Source organism: Pristis pectinata, chromosome 21 (genome assembly GCF_009764475.1).
Source record: "Pristis pectinata isolate sPriPec2 chromosome 21, sPriPec2.1.pri, whole genome shotgun sequence".
Taxonomy (NCBI): Eukaryota; Metazoa; Chordata; class Chondrichthyes; order Rhinopristiformes; family Pristidae; genus Pristis; species Pristis pectinata.
Genome location: NC_067425.1, coordinates 31152929 through 31180834, shown reverse-complemented (window position 1 = coordinate 31180834; position 27906 = coordinate 31152929). Strand labels below are relative to the sequence as shown.

Below are 27906 nucleotides of genomic sequence, written 5' to 3'. Positions count from 1 at the left end.
CTATAGATTGTGAACAGCTCGGGCTACAGCACAAGACAATTACAGCCTCGCATCCGAGAAATGATCCATTTGTTCCTGTTCTCTGTCCGTTAACTATTTTTCACTCTGTGGTGGTACATAACATGTACTCTATTTTTGTTTAATAACTTCGAGTAACACCTATGTTAAGACCTGTTAGTCCAAATACATACCTTCACTGGTTTCCCCTCATCCATTTGGCCATTACAACCCCAAACAAAACTCTTAACAGATTTGTCAAATATGATTTCTCTTTCATAAATCCCTGTTGGCTCTGCCAAATCTTATTACTTCCTCTGTGCCCTGTTACCAGTTCCTTACCAATGGCGCACGTAGACAATGTGGTTAAAGGCAGCAAATGAGACAGTGGCCCTTCATTAGTCGGGCACTGAGGAGGTTGTGCTGCAACCTTATAAAACACTGGTCAGACCTCAGCTGGAGCACTGCCTGCAGTTCTGGTCACTACACGATAGGAATGATGTGATACTGCTGAAGAGGGTACAGCAGAGATTAGGATGTTGCCTGGGATGGAGCCTAGAGAGGCTGGGTCTGTCCTCCCTGTAGTGGAGGTTAAGAAGAAACATAATTGAGGTGTATAAAATTATGAACAGTATAAATAGGGTAGACTGCAGGAAACTTTTTCCCATATCAGAGGTAGATAAAACTTGAGGACAAAAATTTAGGGTAAGGGGGAAGAGATTGAGAGGGGCTCCGAGGGGGATGGTTTTCACCCAGAGAGCGGTGAGTAGCTGGAACACACTGCCGGAGACAATGGTGGAAGCAGAGTCACTGACAGTATTGAAGAGGTGTCTAGGTGAGCACTTAAATCACCTCAGCATAGAATGCTACAGGCCAAGTGCTGGGAGATGGGATTAACATGGATAGGTGCCCATTGGTTGGTGTGTACATGATGGGCCGAATGGCCTGTTTCCATGCCGTACGACTCTATGTCTCTGTTTCTACTTAAGTCAGTACCTTTTTATCCCAGACCTAAGGCAGAATTGCTTTCAGTTAACAGAAGAAATGCCAAACCATATTAAACTAACCAAGAAGCAACTTCCACCAGCAGAAATTTGAAAGCTGAAAGCTTGGTGAAATGCTGCAGATTGGGCAGCAAGTGAAAAGGAACATCAATCAGTTGCTGGTTTACAACACTTCCTCCCCACTGAAGACCACGGACAGCACACTGTCATCCTCAACAGATGCTCAACCATCCCACAGGCCATCCAGTGGCTTCAAGGCTGAAGCAGCTGATTCTTAACTTGGCTTCCTAAATAGCAGAGCTGCTGGGTTTTCTTTGGGTGGAGCGTGTGACAGGATGAGGGCCACCCTGCCATTCATCACTAAAGGAGCAGCACTAACAGGTATAGATGGGCTGTCAAATGAACTGCACAGTAAGAGCAGGGGGAAGGTTGGCAGTAAACCCTGCCGCTCAGCATTTCCCTGCTCCTCTCCAATCTTAGTTTCCGTAGGTAAATAAAGATCTTGCCAAAAGCACAGTTGACACAAAGGTGATCTTCAAACAGGTGAGATCAACGTGTAAGGGGAGAGGCTGTCAATGCCAAAACAAAGGCACAAGTTGAATAACCCATCTTATCTGTGTAGCATGTGATGTTAAATTATTTACCTGATAACGAAATCAATATCGTTGTTGGCGATAGTGATCACAATGTCAGGGACATTGTGCGGAGTCTCCAGGTGACTCTCCATCGTTGCTCTGCGAGAGGAGACAGGCAATTAATAAGACATAAAGAAGTGCGGTGTCCATCATTTATACACTTGACCACTGTTGTATTTCCATTACCAAAAAAAAATGATGGCAAGGAATAAGGAATAAAATCCACTGCAAGGCTGAGGGGTATCTGGTGTCACTAGAAGCAGCTCCAACACCATAAACCACAGTAAGACAAATAAGTTATTCACAAATATCAACAGTATTGTAAATAAAGAACATGGGGAAAAGCTTTCAGGAGACACTGAACAAGCTAGGGTCCTCCTATCTAATAAAAGACTTAGGTGACCTATTAGATAATGAGGGGGTTCAATGCAGGAGAAACAGAGAAGGCATTTTGAAGGGTAGTTCAAAACTACAGGCCATAAATATGTCAATAATCAATCCAATAAGGAATTTAACAACACACTGCATTTACGTAGCATGTTAGCATTGTAAGATATCCCAAGGTGCTTCACAGGAATTTTATTAAACAAAACTTTGGCTGCAAGCAAAATCCTGGTCAAAGAGCATGATGCTGAAAATCCGAAATAGGAACAAAAAAAAATTGCTGGAAACATTCAGCAGGTCAGGTAGCATCTGTGGAGGGCGAGAGTTAGTGTTTCAGGTTGATGAGCTTTCATCAGAATTGTGAAAAGATAAAAATAAAACACATTTTAAACTGCAGGAGGAGAGGGGGGAGGATGCAGAGAATGAAAGGGGCGGTTTGATAGGGCAGAGACCAGGAAAGATTCAACGACACGAGTGGTGGTGCTAGCTGAGAGAGGGGCTGAACGTACATCTGTAAATAGGGGGAGCTGAATGAAATCCGGAATACCGGGGGGGGGTAAAAGATACACGCCTTATTATTTAAGTTGTTGACTCTGGAAAACTGTAACGCACCTGGTTGGAAGATGGGGTGTTTTTCCTTGAACTTGCATTGAATTTTATTGGAACATTTCAGAGGCCAGAAATAGAGTTGCCAGAATGAGAGAGAGAGAGAGATGATTAGATTATAATCAGCTTGTTGACATTAACACCAGCGTGCAATGAAATTCTTCGCTCGATAATTCAGGTGCCAGACAACCGGACACTTGGGGTCAACAGGTACTCATCTTTTGCAACTTCCAGCGCTGCCAAAGCGACATCACCACCAGGCCTGTCGTCCTCTGCCCCTTCGGCATTCCAAAGGGGCAGGATCCTCCAGGGAGCTCTGGTTGACACTCCCATCTCTCCACTTCTCAGATAAGAAGAAGAAACAAGAACAGAAGCAGCCCACATGGCCCCGAAGCCCACTCTGCCACTCAGTATCATTGATCTGATCTCGGTTTCAGCTCCACTTTCCTGTTCTTGATAATGCTTTATTGCCCATAGGACAAAACTCTGTCCATCTCAATTCTGGATATATTCAGTGATCAATTTCCAAAACTCCTTGGGGTAGAGAATTCTAAATATCCAAGAAAAAATGCTTGCTCATCTCCATCTTAGGCAGCTCCTGATAATAAAACTGTCCCCGAACTCCAGGTTCCCAGACATGGAGAAATGTCCTCTCAGCACCTACAAGCCACATCAGACTCATGTGGTTCAATGGGATCATCTCTCACTCTTCTGAACATCAAAGAGCGTAGGTCCATCCTGCTCAACCTTTCTTCATAGGTCAAGATCTTCGTCCCAGGAATCAACATAGTCAATCTTCTCTGAACTGCCTCCAATGAAAGTGTATCCCTCCTTAAATAAGACCAAAGCAGTACGCTGGCTGCAGTCTCACCAATACCCTGTAGAGTTGTAGCAAGACCTTTAAACTTCATCTCTTTGCAATAATAGCCAACTTTTCATTTGTCTTCCTAATTACTTGCAGTCCCAACTTTCTGTACTTCATGAAGAAAGGTACCCAGACCCTATCTGCAGCTGCTTTCTGTAGCCTCTCTCCATTTAATCAATAATATGCCTTTCTAATCTTCAGAATAGAGAATTTGCCTCAGAGCTCCAGCAACCCTTGTTTAATCGTGACCTTGGGTGCTGTCAGTGTGCAGTCTACATGGTCCCCCTGTGACCACGTGGGTTTCCTCCAGTGTGTTGTTTGGTGGGTTAACTGGCTACAGTAAATTGTCCCTAGTTTGTAGGTAGAAGAATCCAGGGTGGTTGATGATAATGAGAGAGAAAATAGATTACAAGTTAGTTAGTGGGGAATTGGACTGATGGGTGCACTCTGACAGCTAGTGTAGACTTGATGGGCCAAATGGCCTTATTCTGCTTTGTGTGGAAATACAAGTAGTGAAGTATGAGAAATCATGTGGATAACCTCACATGGCCCCACGTTACCCTTCATCTGCCAGATTTTGGCCACTTACTCAACCTATTTCCCTTTGCTGATTCTTTAGGTGCTCCCCATAACTGATTCTCAGCAGGTCTGGCTATCTTCACCTAGTCTTTAATGTTGATTGTAAACATTATGACTCCAGCATTGATAGGGTGACATTCTGCTAGCTTCAGATCCATTTATCCTGACTGTGTTTTCTGATAGTTAACCAACCTTCTCTCCATGCTAATCTGTTACCCTCTGAGCCATCAGCTCTATGGAGTCACCTTTTCATGACAACTTATCCAATATCTTTTGGAAATCCACATACACCATATCTACTGGTTCACCTTTATCGACCCTGCTTGTTACATCTTCAAAGAAATCCTATAAGTTTGTCAAACACCATTTCCCTTCCATTAAGGAATGATGACTTTGACTATGATTTTCTTCATCATAGATTCCAGCTTTTCCACAGTGACAGATGTTAGGCTAACTGTCCTTATAGTTTCCCCGTTTTCTGTCTTCTTTCCTGAATAGAAGTGTTACAGATGCAATTTCAAATCTAGGGAATGTTAGAAGATCATATCAAACCCCCACTGACCCCAGGATGCAGGGCATCAAGACCAGGGGACCTCCCATCAACCTGCCTGCTACCTCTTCTCAAGTCCCAGTGACTGTTTTCAGCTTCTCCGTCCCTTTCACCCCAACTTTGGAATGCTTTAAGCATCTTCTACCGTGAAGGGAAATACAAATTCTCAGCCACTTCTTACTCTCATTATTCAGCCCTCAGTCTCATCCTCAAAGGGAGCAACATTTACCTGAGCTGCTCTCTTCCTGCTGATAAATTAAGAGAAGCTCTCACTGTCTGTTGTCTCCTTCTCCCTGATTCTTATTGTCCATTTCTTCTCTTTATTTTTTTTAAGACAACCTCTGCTGGTTTCAAAACTATTCCGTCTTCTGATCTAACTACGCTGCTTTACAAGGTCGTGTCTTTTTGTGAAACGTATTCATTTTTCAGGATCTGGCTGTTGCGGACGAGTCCAACATTCACTGTCCATCTCTGATTGCCTTTGCAAAGGAGGTGAGCTGCCTTCTTGAGTTTCCACAGTCCTTCTGGCAAAGGTGCTCGCAGAATGCAGTGGGGGAAGGAGTTCCAACGATGAAGGAACGGTGATGTGCTTCCAAGTCAGAACAGCGTGTGCCTTGGAGGGGAATGAAGGGTTGGTGGTGTTCTCATGCACCAGAAAGCCGTCTTCTTGGTGGAAGAGACTGCAGGTTTGGGAAGAGCTGTGAGAAGGTAGATGGTACACATTCCACCCACTGTGTGCCAGTGGCAGAGGAAATGAATGCATAGATTAGCGGATGGGCTGCCAATCAAGACCCTGCTTTGTCCAGGATGGTGTTGAACTTCTTAAACGTTGTTGAAGCTGCACTCATCCAAGGAAGTGGAGAGTATTCAATCACACTCCTTACTCGTCTCTCATGGATGATGCAAAGGCTTCGGAAGTTGAGCCACCACTTGCAGAGTAGCCAGCCTCTGTAGCCCTCTATAGCCACTGTATTGATGTGACTGGTCCAGTTGGGTTTCTGGTCAATGGTGACTCTCAGGGGTGTTAATGGTGGGGGACTCAGTGCCATCGAATGTGAAGATGAGGCACTTGTTGGAGATGGTCATTGCCTGACATTTCTGTAGCATGAATGCTACTTACCACCCCCTTGAACGTTGTCTCGGTCTTGCCAAATGCAGGCATGGGTAACAACTTGCTGGGGAGTTGCGAATGGAAATGAACAGTGTGCAGCCATCAGTGAACATCCCCACTCCAGACCTGATGGTGGAAGGAAGGTCACTGAAGAAGCAGTGGAAGATGGTTGAGCTTGGGACTCTGTCCCGAGGAACTCCTGCACACTTGTCCTAGGACTAGCCTTGAACAATATCAACCATCTACCTTCGTATGAGGGATGGCTCCAACTATGGGAGTGTTTACTTCCTGATGCCCACTGGCTTCAGCATTACCAGTGGGTCTAAATCCAGGAACTCCCAAACCACAGCACTCTGAGAGCATCTTCAGCACAGTGGTTCAAGAAGGGAGCTCACCGCCATCTTCTCAAGGGAGATTTGGAATGGGCAATAAATGCTTGTCTTATCAGCAAAGCCAGGGATCACAAACAATGAATAAGAGGAAAAAGCCAAAAAGATCTGAGAATAAAGCTAGGTTGCAAAGTAGGTTCAATGATCAAAGTAAGTAGGCTGAATCTTTCTGCCACAAGCAACAGTAGTCTGGACCAGCAGACAGATCACATTAGGAGCAGAGGCAAAGGCCCAGTGGTGGAAGGAGAAGAGATTTACGCCTCAAGCAAGTGAGGGAAATAGGATCCTGGTGAATTTAAGGGGATGTGGCCCCAGTGAGTGAGAAAGCCCCGATGCGTTTGAGGGTGCATGGGAACTATTATCAGAGTTTTACTGTACTATCTGTTGGTTTTATTTCAGAATTCCATCATTTGTACTATGGTCTTGTGAAATGACAGGCAACCACCTTCAATGGTTTCCTCCCGAGATCCCCATCGTCACCAATACCGTCTGCTACCAACGTAACCTTCCCTTTGTCTGGAGCCCAGATCTGTACACAATACAGCAGAAGTTACCTAACCAGGACTACCGCAGTCACAGAATTTTCTCTTTATATTCTAGTCCTGGTTATAAAAGTCAAACACAGTATTGGCCATTTTGCCTTTCTTTGTACCCAACTGATACATTTTAGACATCTACATGCATGAAGCACCAAAATCTCTGTTGCCAGCACTTTAGCATTTAAAAATTACTTTTTGTTTTTATATAATCTCTCAATTACCGGTGTTGAAATCTATCTGGCAGTTTTGATGTGGTTTGTGGACCTGATCTTTTAAGGTCTCCAAGTAACAGCTTGTGACAGGCTCTATAACTGAGAAGTTTGATCGCAACGTGTGCGCGATCTCAGCCTCCTACAGACCAGTGGAACGGTTCTAGTAGAAGGCACAGCTAGATAACCTGGAGCTCTGCACCATGACGGGTTAAAGCTTTGTGTCACGTGGGTTTGTCCTGCAGGTTCCACAGCCCCGATATCTATTGTGCAAGATCACCATCTGCACTTTTGCCACTTGGAGAGACAGAACTCACCTCATTGCATTCTTCAGCAATTCAGGCAGGATGTAGTCCAACGGCAAGGGGATGTAAGGAAACCTTGCTGCCACGTGGCCATTTATCCGCACCCGAGGGGAGCTTCCGTACTGATGCTCACACAGGCGCCTGGGAAAAGGGGAAACCAATAAAACCACAACTCATTTTTACACTGAACTCACGCTACACACACACTTTTTGTAGGTGGGTGCGAGGAAAGCTCCACTTTCACTGGATTTATCACGTTGCTAAACTCCAGTGTTGATGTACAGAGGGATCTTGGGGTCCGAGTCCATTCCTCCCAGGAAGTGGCAACGCAAGTAGACAGAGTGGTAAAGAAGGCATATGTCATGCTTGCCTTCATCCCGAAGGACACAGAGTACAAGTCAGGATGTTGTGATGCAGCTGTATAAGCTTTTGGTTAGGCCGCACGTGGAGTATTGTGTACAGGTCTGGTCGCCTCCATTACAGGAAGGATGTGAAGGCCCTGGAGTGGATTCAGAAGAGGTTTACCAGGATGCTGTCAGGATTAAAGGGTATGAGCTGTAAGGAGAGGTTGGACAAACTTAGGTTGTTTTCTCTGGAACTCAAGAGGCTGAGGGGAGACTTGATAGAAGTTTATAAAATTATGAGACGCTTAGATAGGGTAGACAGTCAGCACCTTTTTCCAAGGGTAGAAATGTCAAATACTAAAAGGCATAGCTTTAAGGTGAGAGGGGATGTGCGAAGCAAGTCTTCTTTTTAAAACCACACAGTAGTAGGTGCCTGGAACAAGCTGCCAGGGGTGGTAATGGAAGCAGATATGATAGTGATGCTTAAGAGGCTTTTACCTAGACACATGAATGTGCTGGGAGTGGAGGGATATGGATCATGTGCAGGCAGAAGGGATTAGTTTAATATGGTATCACGCTCGGCACAGACGGTGTGGATCAAAGGGCCTGTTACTGTGCTGCACTGTTCTATGTATGTAGTTTAGAAATTAATTTCTAAGCATAAATTCCTGGATTTTTTTTATTAGTTGGTGCTTCAGTGAAAGCTTTACTCGCAATTTTGAGCATAATCCAGCCAATTACCTATTAATTTTAAATCTGAAATTCATTAACTTTTACTGACCATTTATGGGATTATGGAGCACAGATACGTGCTCATATCTCAACCATGATCTTGTTGACCAGAGGAAGAGGCTCCAGATGTTAAATAGCCAAATCAAATTTCTAGGTTGCCATGGTCTGCGCATGTGGATGGGATGTATTAAGGCCATTAAAGGTGATTTTTGTTTTCAGCTTTTAATTGTGAAGAAAATGATCACAACATTCACTATCGATTTGATGGTGAACTTTAACCGTAAATGGTGTAAATAATTATAAGTATCACTTAATGTATAATGGACTTAAGTTCATTGTTTTCAATAAAAAAAAGTGAATCTTTACTAATTTTGCCCAGATTTAACATTTCTGGGGCCAATATTACCCCCACTGATAAGTCTCCATTGTTTTAATACTATAGACAAAACTCAGAGAAGGCAATAAAACCCAGGTTTTTAGAAAACAGTAGCAGAACATGATTTCTGAAGTCTATTGTCACAGAGAACTGCTGCAGAGGTCTGTACTAGGACCCTTGTAATTTTGAGATCAATGAGTGGCTTTCATGGGCTCCACTCCCAACCCAAGCACGAGCCCAAGAATGGTAAAGATGGAAGAGCACAAATCACCGCATTGGTTTCCTAGTGCGATCGGTGCTTCTAGTCAAACAGCCTCTCTCCCACAGTTAAGTAGAACTTCATACTGCTTATCACGCCAAAATAGGAGGGAACTAGCTGACTTTTTGGACTACATGCACAACAGAGTATCTGAGCCTGGGACCCCCCACAAAGCAGACTGGACCCTGTGCACGGAATCCCATTAACACATGGAACTGTTTCCTCGTGACTTTGGGTGACTGATAAATGTCCCCGGGGCCTTTCTGCTCTTCTGTGGAATGGAATCCTGATGGTGCCTTGGTTTAACACCTCGCCTTAAAAGAAAGTGCAATAAAACCAAAGTTTCTCTCTCTCTTTTTTCCCACCCCATTTCTTTTTCCCTTTTCCTTGGAGCAGACTCGATGGGCCGAATGGCCTGCTTCTGCTCCCTTATCTTGTGATCTTGTGATCTTGTAAATGTAAAAAGTAAGATATGAGGAAAGAACATACAGTAGAATCTCCAGCAGTATGACAGGGAGGCTACATCTAGAGTACGGCCATGTCTTTGTACATTGTGTACTGATCCACAAGTCTTTCCACATCAAGTTCAATGAGTTGAAATGGTATTTGCCATCTGGCAGCTGTCAACTTTGGCCAGGATAGAATCAGGAAGAACAATGTCTGGATTTTTCTGTGCTCTGGTAAAGTGCTGAAAAATAATACAAGCTGCGACAGAAAGGGCAAGTGCCTTGTTCCTCAATGGACCAATTTTTTTTTCCCCAGGCCCGTTCTTCCCCTCACCACCGCAACCCCAGGAGGAGAGGTTGCTGATTGCTCCTGTGTGTGTCAATGTGCTTTGGAATCAGCACTATTTCCCACAGCTGCCTCTGCACTCAAACCACACTGCCTTCACATCATTGTCACACAAGTCATTGAATGTCTGCCTTCTAATTAAAATTGTTTTAAAAATATTCAATGGGCACTTGAACTCTTTTAATTCGAACTGCAAAATGTCTCAACCTTGTGTGGATGATGGGTGGTGAACCTCTGGAACTCTAACCTGGAGGGTGTGGAGGCTGGATCACTGGAGGTAGATACATTTATGGGAAAAAAAACGAGGAATTGAGGGCTTGGGGAACTGGCAGAGAAAAGGAGACGAAGCCTGGGGCAGGTCAACCATGATCCTATTGAATGATAGGACAGACTTGAGGGGCCGAGTGGTCTATTCCTGCTCCTCATTTCTTGTGTTCACAGAATCAAGGAAACAGCATCAGAGGTTACTTAGTCCATAGAGGTTGTGCATCAAAACAACCTTCTCCAACCTCTTTTTCTCTCTCTCCTTCAATATTTATATTGAAGCATTTACCGGATTTTATATCAATTAACAATAATCCATTGTTTGATTGTGATGCCAATCATTGAAGATTCCACAGCACCATCCAAAGAGGGAGGGATTTTCCTGATGTCTTGATGAATATTTCACCCAGTATCACCAGTTACATTCATTTCCCGTCACTGGGACATTGCCATGTGCCATCATCAGCTTGCTTTATAATTAACAACAGCAGCTGCAGTTCGAAAAAAGTCATCACATAGAACACTGCAGCGCAGTACAGGCCCTTCAGCCCACAATGTTGTGCTGATATTTTATCCTGCTCTAAGATCTATCTAACCCTTCCTTCCCACACAGCAACACCCCCCCCCCCTCCGCCCCCATGTAAAGCATTGGAGGGTGTCTGAGATGTAATAGAACTGGAAACCTGTGCAGAAAGCACAAATGTTTGGAAAAAAACTCACAGCAAAAGCCAGAAGAGATTAACAGGCTCCCTAACCTCTGACAATTGGATGGTGCTGTCTGGTGTGTGGTGGGGGAGAGTTGTCCTTCCTATCGCTGAGTACATATTTAATCCTTTGAGATTAAGAGTGGGAGTTTGGCTGGAATTCCAAAAAGGACTGGCTTCAATTCAATGTTCCACACTGCCTGATGTCACAATCTGCCTAATCTTTGCGTTTTCAGCAAACATCTACTATGTGCCTGCTAATGCCTCATCAACAGCATAACCGGGTATGATTCACCACACCTTTCTGTGCTGTTTTGAAGCTCTATAGCACTACACAACCCCAGAATGGGTGCTAGTTATTGTAATTTGTCACTGCAGATGTTTTAAGTACTTTCTGGCAGCAAGCCAGAACATAAGGCAGTTACGATAGCATCAGAGTGGTTACAACATGAAGGAGGCCTTTCAGCCCATTAGGTCTGCACCAACTCCATGCAAGAACAATCCAGTTAGTTCCACTCCCCACAGCCCTACAAACTCTTTCCTTTCAGTTCCTTATCTAGCTTCCTTTTAAATGGAAGGACTGAACCCACCTCCACTGCCACCTCATCTGTGCCTCCTCCAACTCATCAGTTCGAGCTTCCACTGACGTTCCCCACCTACCCCAGCCCGAGTTCCTAAACTTCCCTAACTTTCCTCCACTCACTCTTCATGGTATCTCTGGCCTCATCCTATCCACATCCACCTACAGCTCCATCATTCCTATTTCTGCCAAACTGTTGAAGTCCACACCCCTTCTCCCACCTCTTTGTGGCCCCAGTGTTATCTGCTATTAATAGCTCCCAGTCATCACGTATTGACCTCTCCCCTTCAGATCTGCCGTCCCCTTGTTTGACTCGCTCAAGGCACCTCTCTGGAGTGTCAACCTAACCCGGGGCAGGTCCTACAGTCATCGATTGAGCCAATGCAGCCTCCAGTTGGGCCATGATCCAAATCCAAGGAAAGAACGACAACAGTGTTCTCATTTACTGTCATTTGTTTTACTGCTCAAGTTTCCAACCTACTGCTATACATTCACTACAATGGGAGACACAGAGCAATTCCCACACCAGTCAGTGTGTAAATGGTAGAAGTGCCTCTGATTTCTGTCTCATATCGACTCCTGCGCTGCCTCAGTGGCTGGTGTTCACACAGAAACCTTGGCAGATTTAAGATTGGCTGCTCACAGTAAATGGATTGCCACTGATGATATGTATTTCTATGTTCTAGTACAACTATTCTATTTATATACTGAAAGCAGTCTCACCACTGTGTGAACCCAAGAGTGTAACACCATAGCTTAGGAACATTCTATGTTTCACAGCATCAACAGGTTCCTGACTGTAAAGGGGTCTGGTCAGCTACCGCTCAGCTTCCACACATGACCCAACCAGAAATAAAAACAGAATATACTGGAAACATTCCACAGGTCTGGCAGCATCTGCGGGAAGAGAAGAAACAGTTTCCTGGTCTGTGGCCATTGATCGGAACTGGAAATATTTTAGAAATAAAACAAGATTTACGATGCAGAGAACAAGTGGAGGGAAGAATAAAATGTTCCAGTGCACCAGCCAACCTTCGTCACTCAACCAGTACACATTAATTACCAATTACTTACTATGGCAGAGGAGGTCACTCGTGCCATTGGGTTGCTGCCAGCTCCCAGAATTCCAATCCCATCAGTCCAATTCCCACACTCCTTATAATTACTTCAGTGCCATTTGTAATGCTATGAGAAGTTTGGCCTATCAAAGCAACTTCACTTCAGCTCTCAAACAATTTGAGATGCGTTAAGACATGAAATGACCTACAGATGTTCCTCAAACTACAAATATTCACTTTCACGTTATTGATTCTTTGGGGTACGTGTCTTCAATTTACGACTATTTTTCACTGTAACAAATAGTGTATCGCTCTCTGCCCATGGAATATATTATAACAAAATCCCGATTATGAATTTCACCTACACTTTTTGATTTATGAAATTCCACTCAATGTACATTTTTCAGGGACGCATCTCTCCTGTAAATAGAGGATTGGCTGGGTACACGAGGAGCAGGAAGGTCCTGGGCTCAAATCACGAAGCATGCTGAGCTAATGGAAAACGACACCAACGTTTCTACAACAGGGAAGGAGAGGATCAGCCTGGTTTGCTCCTTCTAAATACTGTCCAGCAACGTCTTCCAAGGCAAAGACTGCTGTGACTAATAGACACAGCTCACATACAACTAGTTAAGGATAGTTAGGATGTGGTACTCATGAATCCAAAACCTGTATGAGTTAATGCTTTCAGGAGAAGGGATAACTGGGGCCAAAGAGGACTTTTGTCACTTTCTTAATCTCCTACCTCATCTTTCAGGTTGCCACTTACCAGTTTTAGACCTGGAACATTGACTTGCTCTGAAGTTATTATAATTTAACATAAAAAAAAATTTAAGAGTCTAATTTTCTCTCTACACCCTTCCCCGGGTTCTGTTCAATTCCTCCCAGTGTTAACAAGTTCAGGAGCTTTTCACTTTGGCAGTTGCAGGTGGCTTGACAGTATTCTAGAATTCATTAGTCACAAGAATGATAGATGGAGGTACAGCAAAGATAATGAAATGAGACAAAGACAAAAAAAAATTAAATTTCCATGCATCAAATTCTGTGGCTGGGCTAAAAAGCCAAGGAAAATGCAATGCAGCAATTTTGGGAATAACTTCCACAAAGTGCAGCTCATCTTATTGCCCAGGCTTGAATGTTCAATTTCAGCGCTGAGGGTTTGTAACATTGTGTAGGAATGGAGGAAGCCTGTTTATTTCAACATGCCCTGGATTACCGACCTTTAATGCTGCCCTTGGCCTGTTACAAACTGCTGGGTGATTGACAAACACACATCAGACCTTCAGATGGTAACTGTGACCTATCCAATTCTAGATACCAAAGTACCATGCAGCCAGAACTTCTGATTAAGGGCTGTACATCTACAGCATCTTAAAACTTGCAAGACAACCTCTGTCTCAATAAGATCTGAAGCAGTGATTATGTCTTCATGGTTCCAGGCCAGTTCCAAAACATCCTATTGGATGAAGTACGCAGGAAAAGGTTTCCAAAAATTTGAACCAGCTACAAGCCCACATAATTAATGGGTTACTCTTGTATTATCCATTTCCAGTGAACATTAGTTTGCACGTGTAAACATGCTCAAATGTCATCAGTTCCAATTGCACATGGATCACCAGCAAACATACCGCTGCTCTGTGCATTAGCCTGCCACATTTCGAAGAGGGCAAGTGCGTAACAGAGAAAGGCAGATCTATAATAAGGTACACACGAGTAGTCCCACAACTTAATTTTTACTGGAACACAGAAACTGCTCTGAAGTTCCCAGCAGCTTAGAAAACACTAGGCAATGCTAACACCCTGCCTACACAACAGGAAGGGCCAGGTTTTGATTGCCGCTAGGGTATCCTAAAGAAGTGGGTGCACATTACAAAGAAGCAAATTAATCATCTGCAATTTAGTAACAATCCCTCACCCAAAGTAAAACAGATCAACAACTTACTCAACAATATTGCAGATGCTGGAAATCTGAAATAAAAACAGACAATGCTAAAATTGCAGAGCTTGTGGAAAGTCATGGAGTTAATATTTCAGGTCTTTCACCAAAACTGATTCAAGGTCTTTGACCTGAAATGCTGACACAAGACACTGCAGATGCTGGACTCTGGAGCAAAAATCAAACTGCTGGAGGAATTCAGCGGGTCAGCCGGCATCTGTGGAGACTTCTCCTATGCATCCACAGATGCCGCCTGACCTGCTGGGTTCCTCTAGCAGTTTATTTTCTGACCGGAAATACTAATTCTGTTCCCCGTTCCACAGATTCTGCCTGCCATGTTGAGTATTTCCAGCAATTTCTGTTTTCATTTTAGGTAATTTACTCCCATGTCCTAACCAATGTCATCTTGAGGAGTATGCTAAAAGGTAATTCGTCTGTTCCAATTCCCTGTTCAATGTGGTGGCACTCTCAACTTGGAGGGAGAAAGTGTTGCTTCACCTTCAGGGAGAATGAGCACAGTAACCAGGCTGACGTAACTGTGCAGTCCGGACTGTTTGACATAATACAGAGGTGCTCTTTGAATGAGATATTAAACTGAGATCATCTGTTCTCTCAGATGGACATTAAATATCCAACTGCATGATTCTAACGAGAGGAGAGTTTATACAGTGACCCTTCAACCAATGTCACTAAAGGAGATTAGCTGACATGCAGTCTATGGATCACAAATGAGATGCCATATTTCCCTGCTGCCTTTCAAACATTGTGGACCCCCTCAGGTTGTAGAACATATTCTAAATGTAATTTTTTTTTCCAAACGTATCAGATAATCTGGCTATGGTACGCTTCTTTACACCAATTTAGAAATTGGTCTAAAACAAAAATACAAAGAGTGATTTCTTAATAAAAAGCAACAAACAGCAGATGACTAAGATCTAAAGAAGCAAAAAACATTTGGAAACACTCGGTGAGGCGCTTTCAATGGGAGGTGTGTACAATCTAATTCAGAGGGTAAAATACTTAACTGATCTGTTGTCCCACAGTAAGCTGATAGGCTTAAGTATCTCCAGCAGGTTCTGGTTTCGTCGAAGATAACCACATCCCACCTCATAATTATCATTTAGATACACTGCTCATATTAAACTAACAGTCCAATCTTCATACATTAGCAAAATAAAACCAATCTTCAGAATGCAAAAATTGGGTCAGTGAATCACCAGCATTTTATGTGCAAATATTATTTTACCAATAGACACACAGCAATGGATGTGGAAAATAGTGCAGCGAAGAGATAAGAGGCAATCAATGCTTTTACCCATACGAGATAAGCAGTGATGATAAAGACTGATGAACATATATCTGTGACTGGTTGAAGGAGGACATTTGTGACAACTTGGGCCATTGTTTCAAGTGCAGCTCGGTGGAAAGGATCCACATCCCAAAGACTATGAACTCTGGACAAGCACAAGCCCCAATCTTTTGTCACCCAACTTCCCAGTCAGGAGCCCAGCAATCCACGAGGTGTCACACCAGCAGCCTTTCCCCTAACGATCCCTCCCAGCATCGTCTGAAGAAACACTCACCGAGCAAAGTCTACCCACTTCTCAATGATCCTCTTTGGAGATAGTCGTGTGCAGATAATTCCCACGAAGTCAGGCTGCAGAAAGAAAACAGAGGAGCATTCTTCAGCAAAGGACTTGAAGAAAGAGATTACTTTGAGTTTACAGCACAGAGGCATTTAGCCCAAATGGTCTATGCCACTGTTAATGCCAAACAAGGGCATCCTCCCACCAAAGTTCATCTCACTCTATCGAGAGATCTCTTCACATATGCAGTAGCATTTCCTAGTTCAGTTATCTGTATATCATTTATTCAGGCTGTAATGAATACAAGTGACCTCTATAGTGGAACAGAGGACAGAATTAATTTTAGTAATTTTGAGGCAACCAAATATTTTGAGATAACCTTTGCCTCCCACATTTAGTTTTACTGGATATGAAAATGTATTTAATTTATTCTTGACAAAGTAATTAATTATAACCATTCATGGAAAGCATAAACCTCAGGGCCCAACAATGTCAGCCGCTGTATTCTCATCTTTGAATAAGAAAGCCCCAGGACAAAAACATAAGCACAAACCCCAGGCCACCTGATGTGTTGGTCCAGAAATTCTAGCCCAAGATTTTTGCATCAAGTTTACAATTCAAGTCAACTGCACTTACCTTAGTATGTGGGTCACATAAGTGATTATTTTTGGCCCAGACCTTCTGTGCATGTGACCATATGACACACAAAGGCACATGGAGATGCCCAGTAGCATCCATCATTCATTGTATGTTTGAAAATCACTTAAAATTAATTTGCAAGTGTGTTACGTCTGGAAACAGTACAGACTTCTCACATAGAGACAGATTCTCACAATGTGTGAGAGACCCACTTCCAGGCAAATCAGAATTACTTGGCTCATCGCTATGGAATTTGACACCCCAATCCTCTCAGAATTAGGTCCACTTCAGACCTTAGCTGCAGTCAAATTTGAGTACTTACCACTTCACTCAACACTGTTTGCAACTCCGATGTCCCACATACCAAATGATTACAACTTCTCTCAGCAGCCCTTCTTCCTCCCAGCACCTTCATCCACCAATGTCCCAGTCCATTCTCTGTCAATTGAAGCTCTCTCCTCTAACCATCCACACACCTCTTCTTGCCACAGTGACCTCCATTCCTCAAATTACACATGTTCCTCCATGAAAACAAAGTGTACACACCTATTCCACCTCACACAATGCCTTAGCAACAGAATATTGAGACTGGGGACTATGCAGGCAACTTAGTTGGTCCACTGCATGTTGCTAGTTTAACTTGACTTTCAAGGCACAATCATCTTTTAGATGCAGCATTAAGTTTTGCCCTACCTGCCCTATAAGGGGGCTATTTCCAAATTTCCAAACCAATGTTCATACTGAAATAGCTCGTCGTTGAACTTGCCTCTCATTATCAACTTACCTCCTATTCTGGTGCCACAGGAAATTTTCAATGCTCTGGGTATTTGTTGCCATGCCCTGAATGCTGAGAGTTGCGATGTAATTGTTACGCAGATGGAGTCACTTGGAGATATCGACTTAGCAACAGTCACAGTGCATAGGATTCATCCCACAGGATATCCACACACATTTTCTAAACTTTTTCCCTCCTATATATTGGGTTTCCCCTTTTCCTATCTTCAGTCCTGAAGAAGGGTCCTGACCCGAAACGTTGACCGCCTGCTTTTCTCCACAGATGCTGCCTGGCCTGCTGAGTTCCTCCAGCATCGTTGTGTTTTTCATCTAGATTCCAGCATCTGCAGTCCTCTATTTCTCTTTTCTAAACTAACATTTAAGTAATTCTCTCTCCTATTCTCCACCAAGTTCCTTTTCCTAATTGAAGAGTGGTCAAGTACCCGTTTCAGGACATACAGTAAAACTCCAATAATCCTGCATCTGATGGTCTAGAACGCCTGATGGTCCACATCCGGCTCACTCATTAGTCCAGATATGACCTAAAGGTCCCGAGTCTAAGCAAGATGTGCGGCCAGAGCTGCAAGTCCAAAGTGCAAGTGCGACTGGGGTCTGCACTGTGGACAGGGTGTGTGGCAGGGTTTGGGGTCCAGAACACACTCAGGAAGGCGGGTAGGTTTACAGCCAGAGTCAGGGTCCAGGTGCTTCTACATGCCCCACGTCCTTTAAACTCCGCGAGTTCACCGGAAGATTTATGATACTGTGTAACAAGTAACAAAATGTCTGGGAAATCTGCAAGACAGGCACTACCAAAGTCCCAAGGGTGCCAGATTATCAGAGTATTACCGTAACCGCACACTGCCTCAGACTGTTTCCATGAATGCTGGGTGACAGCTGGCCATGAATCAGCAAGTGGCTTTGCGAGTAAACTTCTCCTAGAAGCCAGTGACACAAAGAAGCTGGACATAGCTGTGTAAACAATACCAGTCTAACTAAACTTGTACAAAAGCAGTATTAGAGTGGTAGGAACTACAGTGGAGCAGAACATTGGTGGGTTGCCTGTTGACTGCTGTTTCACCTCTTAGAGAGATATCTAGCCTGGCTCATTATAAACTGTCCAGTTGCAAATGAAAATGAACACTACCATGCAACTCACTACTTTCCTGAACAGGCTGCTTAAGATCTTTATCATGCACTTACATTATCCTCGTATAGGGTCAGGTGATGTGTTGCCAACATACGGATTCCCAACCGTGAGGTCAAGGTGTTGTCCAGGAAGGAGCGGATTAATGACTCATCCTGCAAAACAAAGCAATCCTGTGGCTCAGTGCAAAAGTTACAGGGGAATGGGGCCAGGCATAGTGTTACATCAGCCCCACAGCGATGCCGACCACTTTACAAGCAGTCGTACCACTTGCAGCAGAAGGGAACAGAGAGCCATTTGAGAGATAAACCTCTGGTTCCCCTGCTCAGTCTATTTCACCTCCTGCAGCCCTGGGTTCACAGGCACATCAGTGACTTGCAATTACATAATAAGAACAAAAAGATGCTGGAAAAACTCAGCAGGTCAGGCAGCATCTATGGGAAAAGAAACAGTCAATGCTTCAAGTCTGCGACCCTTTGTCAGAACAGGTCACAGACAAGAACTCCTTTTGACAAAGGGTGTCAGAACCAAAACATTGGCCGTTTCTCTTCCCACAGATGCTGCCCAGAGTCATACAGCATGGAAACAGGCCCTTCGGCCCAAATGGTCCACGCCAGCCTAGATTCCCATCTAAGCTAGTCCATTTGCCCATGTTTGGCCCATATCCCTCTAAACCTTTCCTGTCCACGTACTTGTCTGAGTACATTTTAAATGTTAATGTACCTGCCTCAACCACTTCCTCCAGCAGCTCATTCCATATACAGACCACCCTTTGGGTGAAAAAGTTGCTTCTCAGGTTCCTATTAAATCTCTCCCCTCTCACCTTAAACCTATGCCCTCTAGTTCTTGATTCCCCAACCCTGGGAAAAAGACTGTGGACATTGACCGTATCTATGCCCCTCCTGATTTTATACACCTCTATAAGATCACCCCTCATTCTCCTACACTGCAATGAATAAAGTCCCAAACTGCTCAACCTCTCTCCATAACTCAGTCCCTCAAATCCCAGCATCATCCTCGTAAAGCTGAGGTTTTTTTCTAGCATTTTCTGTCCTTGTGTCAGATTTCCATTCATCTGCAATTAGATTTTGCAGCTGCCTTTAAGCCGACAAAGGTCGTACACAGCCTTGTACGTTGTGAACCTTCAAGGGTTCATCCAGGTGTTGTAGATTTCCAGAGTGAGTTCCAGATCTCGTGTGTTTATATCCCCTCAACTTCCCTCCCAACCCTTCTACCAAATAACTTAAATCCATCTTCTCCTCATTATCAACCTCTCCCCAAAGGAAGCTAGTCCTTACTATTCATCCTGTCTATGCCTTTCACAATTTTGAACACTGTGGTCTCCAAAAACAACAACCACTGCCAAATCAGTCTCTCTTCACAACCATAATATTCCAGTACAGGTGACATCCTCATAAATCACCTCTGCACCTTCTCACATCCTTCCTGTAACAAGGTGTCTAGAACTTACACAGGACTCTACCCATCACCTGATTATGTTTTATACATTGAGCATGACTTTCCTGCTGTTATATTTTATGCCTTGGCCTATAAAAGGCAAGCATCCCAAACACCACCTTAACCATTTTAACTACCTCTCCTGCTACCTTCAGGGATCTGTGGAGTGTCCTCCAGAAAGAATTCCTCTTTCCACTTCTGTGGCCACACACCCAGTTCACTGACACCTTTGCGCAGCTCAGAAGGACATTCATCACTGTAAACCAAACAGCCAGTTTGGTACCCTCAGCAAACAAGTTAATCAAGACTCCTACACTTAAGTCCAAATGTCAAAGATAAAAAATGGAAATTAAAATTCAGGATGAAAATAGGGAGGCCTGGTGTAATCTTATTCAGAAAACAGCTCCTGTTAAATTGTTGATCTAATTTCTCAGATGCTAATTAACCTATGTTTACTCTTTGGAGAGAAGGAGGATGAGAGGAGACTTGATAGAGGTGTACAAAATATTAAGAGGAATAGATAGAGTAGACAGCCAGCGCCTCTTTTCCTAGGGCACCAATGCTCAATACAAGAGGGCATAGCTTTAAAGTAATGGGTGGGAAGTTCAAGGGAGATATCAGAGGAAGGTTTTTCACCCACAGAGTGGTTGGGGCATCGAATGTGCTGCCTGGGGTGGTGGTGGAGGCTGATAGGTTGGTCAAGTTCAAGAGCTTGTTAGATAAGCATATGGAGGAATTTAAAATAGGGGGATATGTGGGAGGAAGGGGTTAGATAGTCTTAGGCGTGGTTTAAAGGTCGGCACAACATGGTGGGCCGAAGGGCCTGTACTGTGCTGTATTTTTCTACGGTTTCTATGGTTTATAGTGCTTTTTTTTGAAGTGACATCACTGGGCCATGCACCAGTTGGTATTTAGGACATGAACACTATTTATGGTTTTCCTCACAGAAAATGTTCACAAAGCAAGTTACAAGACGGTTTCAGATTTTTTTCCCCCCCTGGGAGGACAACCTACAAGTACTTTCTACCACTTTGGTGTTTGCATCTGTGGTGGTTTAGCTGGAGTTTGAAGGTAGTTTGGAGGTTATTTAACTTAGCCTCAGAACGCTGCTAATGAGAGTTCCTCGGGGCAGTGTCCTAGGCTCAGCCATCTTAACCTGCTACTTCATTGATCCTTCCTCAATTGCAACATTATAAGTGGGGATGTTCACTGATGAAAGACTACGTTCAATTCCATTCACAGTTCCTCAGATAATGTGCAATCTGTGCCAAGATACAGAAAGACCAGCATAGCATTCAGGCTTAGGTTGCTAAGTGGCAAATATAATTCACATCACACAAGTGCCAGGCAATCAATGTCCACCTCCAACAAGTCAGAGAAAAGGCACCTCCCCTGTCACTGAACAGCGTTACTAACAACATTCAGGCAGAGGTGGGAGAGGGGTGTTAGTCACCATCAACAGTCATATAAATAACCCGACTATATGAGCAAGTGAGAGGTTGGTATTCCACAACGTGTAACTCAGGTGATTCCCTACCCTCTACAAGGCATGTCAGCATTATACCAGAATACACTCCACTGGGTTAGAGTTGAGCTCTGCCAACTGACATATACATGAACTTTTCCAATGTGTTGACATCTCTGAAGCTGCAGCCTCCCATTGGTATACATGCAGCTCGATGTCTTGTGTGCACACAGCATTTGGAACCTGAAGTGTGAAAGGCTGGTTTTGGCTGTAGATGAGGGCTCTGGATGGCACGCCTTCTAAAATCTATGGAGCCTCAATAATTTTCATAAATTACCAAAGGTCCCAGGTCGAATCTAGAGAGTTTGCTGATGTACCAATTGACACAGCAGCACTAAACCGGCCCTGCTCACGATGGCTGTGTTACAGCATTCCAATAGCTTTGAATCACTGATAAGAACTTACTTTGGCAGGGATGGGACATGAGAGAGTTAAATGCTTTATTGAAAATATACCTGGATATGTTTACGGCATTCTTTGAAACCTTCAGCCAGCATTGTGACAACATCCTTGTGATCATCAAGAAGCTGTCGAATCATCTTTCCGTACTGAGCCTCTGTCTTCCCATTGGTGATCTGTGGGAACAATTGCAAAGGAGAATCACCATTTTACTGCCAGATGTGCAATGTTAGTCTTAAACAGCAGGAAGGCCTATCTCCATGGAATAATGAAGATTATAAAAGGGACTGGTGAGAAAATGGACACGGTTATACTCACAGGTGGGAAGTCTGACAGCATCTGAAAGGCCCTGATGTATAATTCATGCTGAAAAAAGACAAGCATTCACATCAACAAATCTTATTCTACAATAAACAAATATCAGTTTATATTCATCACCTGCCAGTCAGAAGTAACAAGACTGAAAGTATAGGCACAGCAGGGTAACACTCCATTGTAGTTAAGTGCACAAAGAAATTAGTGACAGGCAAAAATGAAGAGGTATTGGAAGTACAACGGTGAACTGATAAAGTGTTCCCCACTGGCACAACTTCTTACCCCTGACCCTATGCCCTCTGGATTTGAGTACCTCTTGTTATGGGGGCACAAGAGGCAAGAAATTCTGCAGATGCTGGAATCTGGAGCAATACACAAAAAGTGCTGGAGGAACTCAGCAGGTCAGGCAGCATCCATGGAGGGAAATAAACAGTTGATGTTTCGGGCCTTTTTGTGTCTGTTTATTTCCCCCTCATGGATGCTGCCTGACCTGAGTTCCTCCAGCACTTTGTGTATTGCTCTTGTTTATGGGGGAATGTTTCCTACAATTGACCTGACCTACACCCCTCATAATTTTGCATACCTCTATCAGGTCACTCCTCAGCCTCCTCCCCTCCAAGTAAAACAAACCCAATCAATGCAGTTAAATATCCTGTTATGAACACTCGATGTTATGAATCTTAATGGAGTATTTTTTTTCTTTTTGCTTGCTAGGAGTACCTCCAAATAGCAAATTGCAGCTTTTTAAATGCTAAAAGAGATTTCTAAGCAGTAGTCATGTCCAGAGGATAAACAGGTGGCAAAGCAACATAGCAAGTTGAGCTCACAGCACTAGAGTCCCGGGTTCAATCCCGACCTCAGGTCTGTGTGGAGTCTGCAAGCTCTTTCTGTTATTGCATGGGTTTCCTCCGCATGCTCCGGTTTCCTCCCACATCCCAGGGATGTGCAGGTTGGTAGGTTAATTATCCACTGTAAGTTGCCTCTAGCGTGTGTGGGTGAGGGGTAGAATCTGGGAGAGTTGAGAATATGGGAAGAATAAAAGATGAGATTAACACAGGATGAGTGTGAATGGGTGTTTAATAGCTGGCGTGGACTTGATGGGCCAAAGGGTCTGTTTCTGTGCTGTATCTACAACAGACAAAAAAGTGGGCTCTCTTGTACCTGCGCACCGTGCTATGGAACTATGGTGGCAGCAAGGAAGTGCTAGGGTTCCAGAAGATTGCTCACCATCAATACCTTTCTAAGGGCAATAAAAACTTTTCTTTCTGTCGCCCTTTCTCCAAAACTCTTAGCTTGCGTCTCTTTGTATGGAGCAGAAGCACTTCTTCTCAGTGACCCCTCAGCATATTTCTAAATCTCTCTCCCATCCTGCAAGCATCTCCTTCAATGGCTTCTGTCGTTTCCACCTGCCTGCTTAAATTTTTCAATCGGTTTTATTTACCCTTTTAATGTAAACTAGATTGAATCCTTTCTGTTTATTTTTAGCATGTAAAATTTTATTTTAAAGTCATGTGAAAAAGATGAACTTTGTAGAAGTTTTGAATTCTAGCCACATACTTTTCAAACACACAGCCAGATTCTCCTTCAGTGCACAACAGTCAGAAAGTTCATTTCAAAACTTCCCTCCATTCACATCGGGTTTAGCCTTGGCACTAAAATGATTCACTCTTTAGTGCATGGTACTTACCACTTGCAGAATTGTGGGATTGCACCCAATGATGAAAGGAAGGCTCCGAAATCCCTTAATCCGATGGGCGATGCGTACGGGCAATTCTTTGTACAGGTACTTGGCACTCTTCTGGGTAATCAAAGAGAAATGCAATCCTTAAATCATGATCGCCTCTAACGTGGATGACCACGTGTTACTTATGCACCCATGCTCAGAATCAGTATGGGGGGGATCTGTTTGGTTCATGCCAGGAGTCAGGATTTAAGATTTCTGAGGCAAAGTTCAATAAACTTTTCAGATTTCTGCAGGGTCTGTTTGCCACTACTTGCCTTGCCTTACTGAAGATGTCCCACATCTAAAGATTTTCTAATGATGCACAATGTATTATTTCTGTGCTAGGACATGCATCCTTACATTTGTTAAAATAAATTGCACCTTCATTCATGGAAAAGATGGCAAAGTGATCACAATGAACCATAATAATGTATCATAATCAACCAATTATTAATAATGCATCCGTAGGTCCTTCAGGACACTTGATCTCACGGATGATATTATTGGGCTAACAGCCAATGGCTTGACACGTCCCTCTGCTTTGACCCTTGCTTCCCTGGTCAATGAATTTGAAAATTCAAACAACTTACCAGGATATGGCTCCCATCTGGTGATTTCCCTGAATACAACATGGTAGTAGGTGTCAGTCGCACAGATGCCTGGAAAAATAGGAAAGCAAATATCACTCATTCCTGTGTCACTGAAAATGTTTATAAGGATTCCTATTTTCCCTTCCTTAAGATCCCAAGTCTGGTAAATTTCCCCTGCTGATAAAAGTGTCCAATAAAAGCTGCAACTCAGTAGTAGCACTGAGTTAGAAATGATATTTACAAAGCTACGAGTTAGTTATTTCCTTTATAGTGCTATTACAAGTAGTTGGAGAACATCATTTAAATCAACACTACTGAGGGAGGGCTGCACTGTCAGGAGGGCTCCCTTTCACATGAGACCAACTCAAGATCCTTATGTGCCTTCCATAAAAGATTGCGTGATTCAATTCAAAGAGCTGGCCAGTTCCTTTATGTCTTGGCTAATATACAGTCCTAAACTATTATTATTAATACGCAAATTCTGTTCATGGGGTTTTGCTATGTGCAATTTACCTACCATGTTTTTAATAAAAAGGCTGTGCCTAGAATTCAAAATTAATCCTTCCACTGAGATGCACTTGGAAACATCCTGATAACATGAAAACCGCTGTGCAAGTTAAAGCTTTGTCATGCTCGGAGCATCTTCGTCTCCAGTAGCAGGCTTTCTATCGCATCTCAGACACATTTATAACCGTTAAAAGCAGTGACAACTTTTCAGCCCACACATAGGCCATGACTACCAAGGGCCTTTGGGGTAGAGTCTCCTCAGTGTACTACCCGAGGTAACCCAGGCCATGCTGCTGGACTCCAGAATGTGAAGTCTGCACAGCTGGCCCAGGTAAGTGTGGGTGTGAGTAGACCACAGTCAGCAATTCCACTTGGAGGAACAGAGCCAGCACCATTTGGTTCTTTCAACCCATCTTCCAACATTCCACCTTTTCTCTCCAATCCGCTATTTTTCCAATGGTTTTTCTGACAACTTTTTTTGCACTGCGATTTTTAATGTCCGACGCTCCCAGTCATTGCGCTTACTTTATCAAGTGATCAGCAGATTCACTGCTGATATGTTACTGGATGAACATGCTTTCCTCTCACCATCATGTCAGAAACTCTAGCCAATCTTCCTTGCCTTGTACCTAAGAGCTCAGCATCTTCCCCCTTCTTCCTTGAGGTGACATGTGTCATTCCACACCTTCTCCCCACTTCACTGCCTTTTGTTCTACAACTTTCCAATTCTGAGCAGTTAAGATACACGTAATTCCACCATTTTCTTTCATTTCAAAAGTTACACTTTGAACAAACTTGCACAAATTGCAAGTTAAAGTCAACTAGGTTGCATTGAATAAATGCACTCTGTAACACACCTCAGACATAAATGTGATCAGACTCAGCCAGCTCCATCACAGGCACAACCCTCCCCACTATTGAGGACATCAAGAGGCGGTGCCTCAAGAAGGCGGCATCCATCACTAAGGATCCTCACCATACAGGACATGCCCTTTTCTCGTTACTACCATCGGGGAGGAGGTACAGGAGCCTGAAGACCCACACTCAACCATTCAGAAACAGCTTCTTTCCCTCCGCCATCAGATTTCTGAACAGTCCATGAACCCACAAAGAGTACCTCCTTATTTCTTTTTTTTGCACTATTTACTTTTGTAATTTATAGTAACTTTTAGGTCTTTGCACTGTACTGCTGCTGCAAAACAACAAATTTCACGACATACAAGTCAGTGATAATAAATCTGATTCTAAATTATGGAGCTGAGCAAAAACTGCTGGAGGAACTCAGTGGTTGGAGGCAAAGGGGTAGTTGATGTTTTGAGTGGAGACCAGAACTGCACGCAGTACTCCAGGTGCGGCCTCACTAGTACCCTGCACTGTTGCAGCATAACCTCCCTGCTCTTAAATTCAATCCCTCCAGCAATGAAGGCCAGCGTTCCATTTGCCTTCTTGATAACCTGTTGCACCAGCAAACCAACCTTTGCGATTCATGCACAAGCACTCCCAAGTCCCTCTGCACAACAGCATAGTGCAACCTTTCACCATTTAAATAATAATAATAAGGGTTGACCAATCAGGAAAGATGAGAAGAAACTCCTTCTCCAAGTGAACCTTTGGAATACTCCTCCCGAGAGGTTTTGTTGAGTATGTCAATGGGATGTATCAATAGATTTCTGATTGGTAAGGGAATCAAGGGATATAGAAATATTGCAGAAAAGTACCGTTGAGGTAAAAGGCCAGCTATTCAATGGAGGAGCAGGTTCAAGAAGCCCATTGATGTACTCCTTTTATTTCAGATGCTCATGTATCCATGTGATCCGAGTCAGGTCAGAGGGCTCAAAAGCCTACAGTTGGACTGGATCCAGTCAGTCACCGACAGCTGAGCAGTCAGGGGGCAATTAAAACTAGCATTTGTAAAGGGCAAGGGGAGAAAATCCCAGCTCATGCGTCAGGGTCATACAGCACAGAAACAGGTCCTTCGGCCCAAATGGTCCGTGCCAACCAAGATGCCCATCTAAGCTAGTCCCATTTGCCTGCGTTTGTCCAATATCCCTCTAAACCCTTCCTATCCATATGGGTAGTCCGGAGATCAGGAGAAGGTGGGGTGCTGCTGGTGATGGTAGTAGGTACACTGTTTGGCCTTAAGGACCAAGTAGTTCACATACCTGGCAGATATCCTAGCCTGGTACTAGGGTAGGAAGACCATGTTAGACAGGTAGTGCCCAACTTCAAGCTCCGCTAGGACAACGTGGTCAAAGTCATTCTGCACTGCTGCAGAAGGCGCGCTGCATTGGAAATACTATCATCCTACACATCTCCAACGTAGAAATCATGTCAGGATTGCTTGGTTATTCACATCAAGGACAGTCTGGTCAAATTTATGGAGAAATGTGAAGCAACTCAGGGAAGATGGTCATCAAATGCATGCCAAAAAAAGATTTTCAGCTGCCTAACACCAGAAAGCCATAATATGAAAAATAATTTCTAGGCAGTTATGATGCGTAAGCAATACTGGTTTGGAGGGGATAAATGTGTGGCATATTGCCTTCCTCTGGCAAGGAACATGGTTTCTATATCATATGGTAATCGAGGGAACTCACCTCACGTACAATTACTTGCTGCCAATGTTCTTTCACAATGTACCACAATAAGCTGCCACAACCTGTTCTCAGAAAAAGTTGGCTCACTTCTCTGCCTTTCTGTTCCCTAGCATGCCTTGGAACTACACATCTGCTGCCATAATTAAATTTAATTTCTCTCTTATCTTTCTAATTGGCCCAAGTCTATGGGATGTTGTACCGATCCAGAGCGCTGCACCCTGCCTCGGTGTGTTGCACTACAGCCCGAGTTTCTCACACTCCACGAATACTTTGTAATAATCCCTCAGAGCGTTCCATGCTCCTTGGTGAGTTACTGACTTCTAGTGTTCACTACAGGTCATCCCCAGGGTTACAACAGGGTTCCATTCCTGTGAACTGTCTGTAGCCCGAACAGTTAGCAGGTCGGAAACGCAGCCACAATCCGAGTTCCC

General features: G+C 43.7%; 1 protein-coding gene across 4 annotated transcripts in view; it reads right to left on the bottom strand.

Annotated features, from left to right (window-relative positions):
- bckdk (branched chain ketoacid dehydrogenase kinase) overlaps positions 1-27906 on the bottom strand; it is a 50221-nt gene that overhangs the window by 11572 nt on the left and 10743 nt on the right. For all 4 annotated transcript variants that reach the window (XM_052035751.1, XM_052035752.1, XM_052035753.1 and 1 more), the window contains exons 2-9: positions 24372-24440; positions 23746-23856; positions 22062-22109; positions 21800-21919; positions 18418-18516; positions 15802-15875; positions 7186-7314; positions 1646-1735 (exon numbers count right to left, since the gene is read on the bottom strand). In XM_052035751.1, the coding sequence (XP_051891711.1) occupies positions 1646-1735; positions 7186-7314; positions 15802-15875; positions 18418-18516; positions 21800-21919; positions 22062-22109; positions 23746-23856; positions 24372-24440 (740 nt within the window). The remainder of the gene's footprint in view (positions 1-1645; positions 1736-7185; positions 7315-15801; positions 15876-18417; positions 18517-21799; positions 21920-22061; positions 22110-23745; positions 23857-24371; positions 24441-27906) is intronic.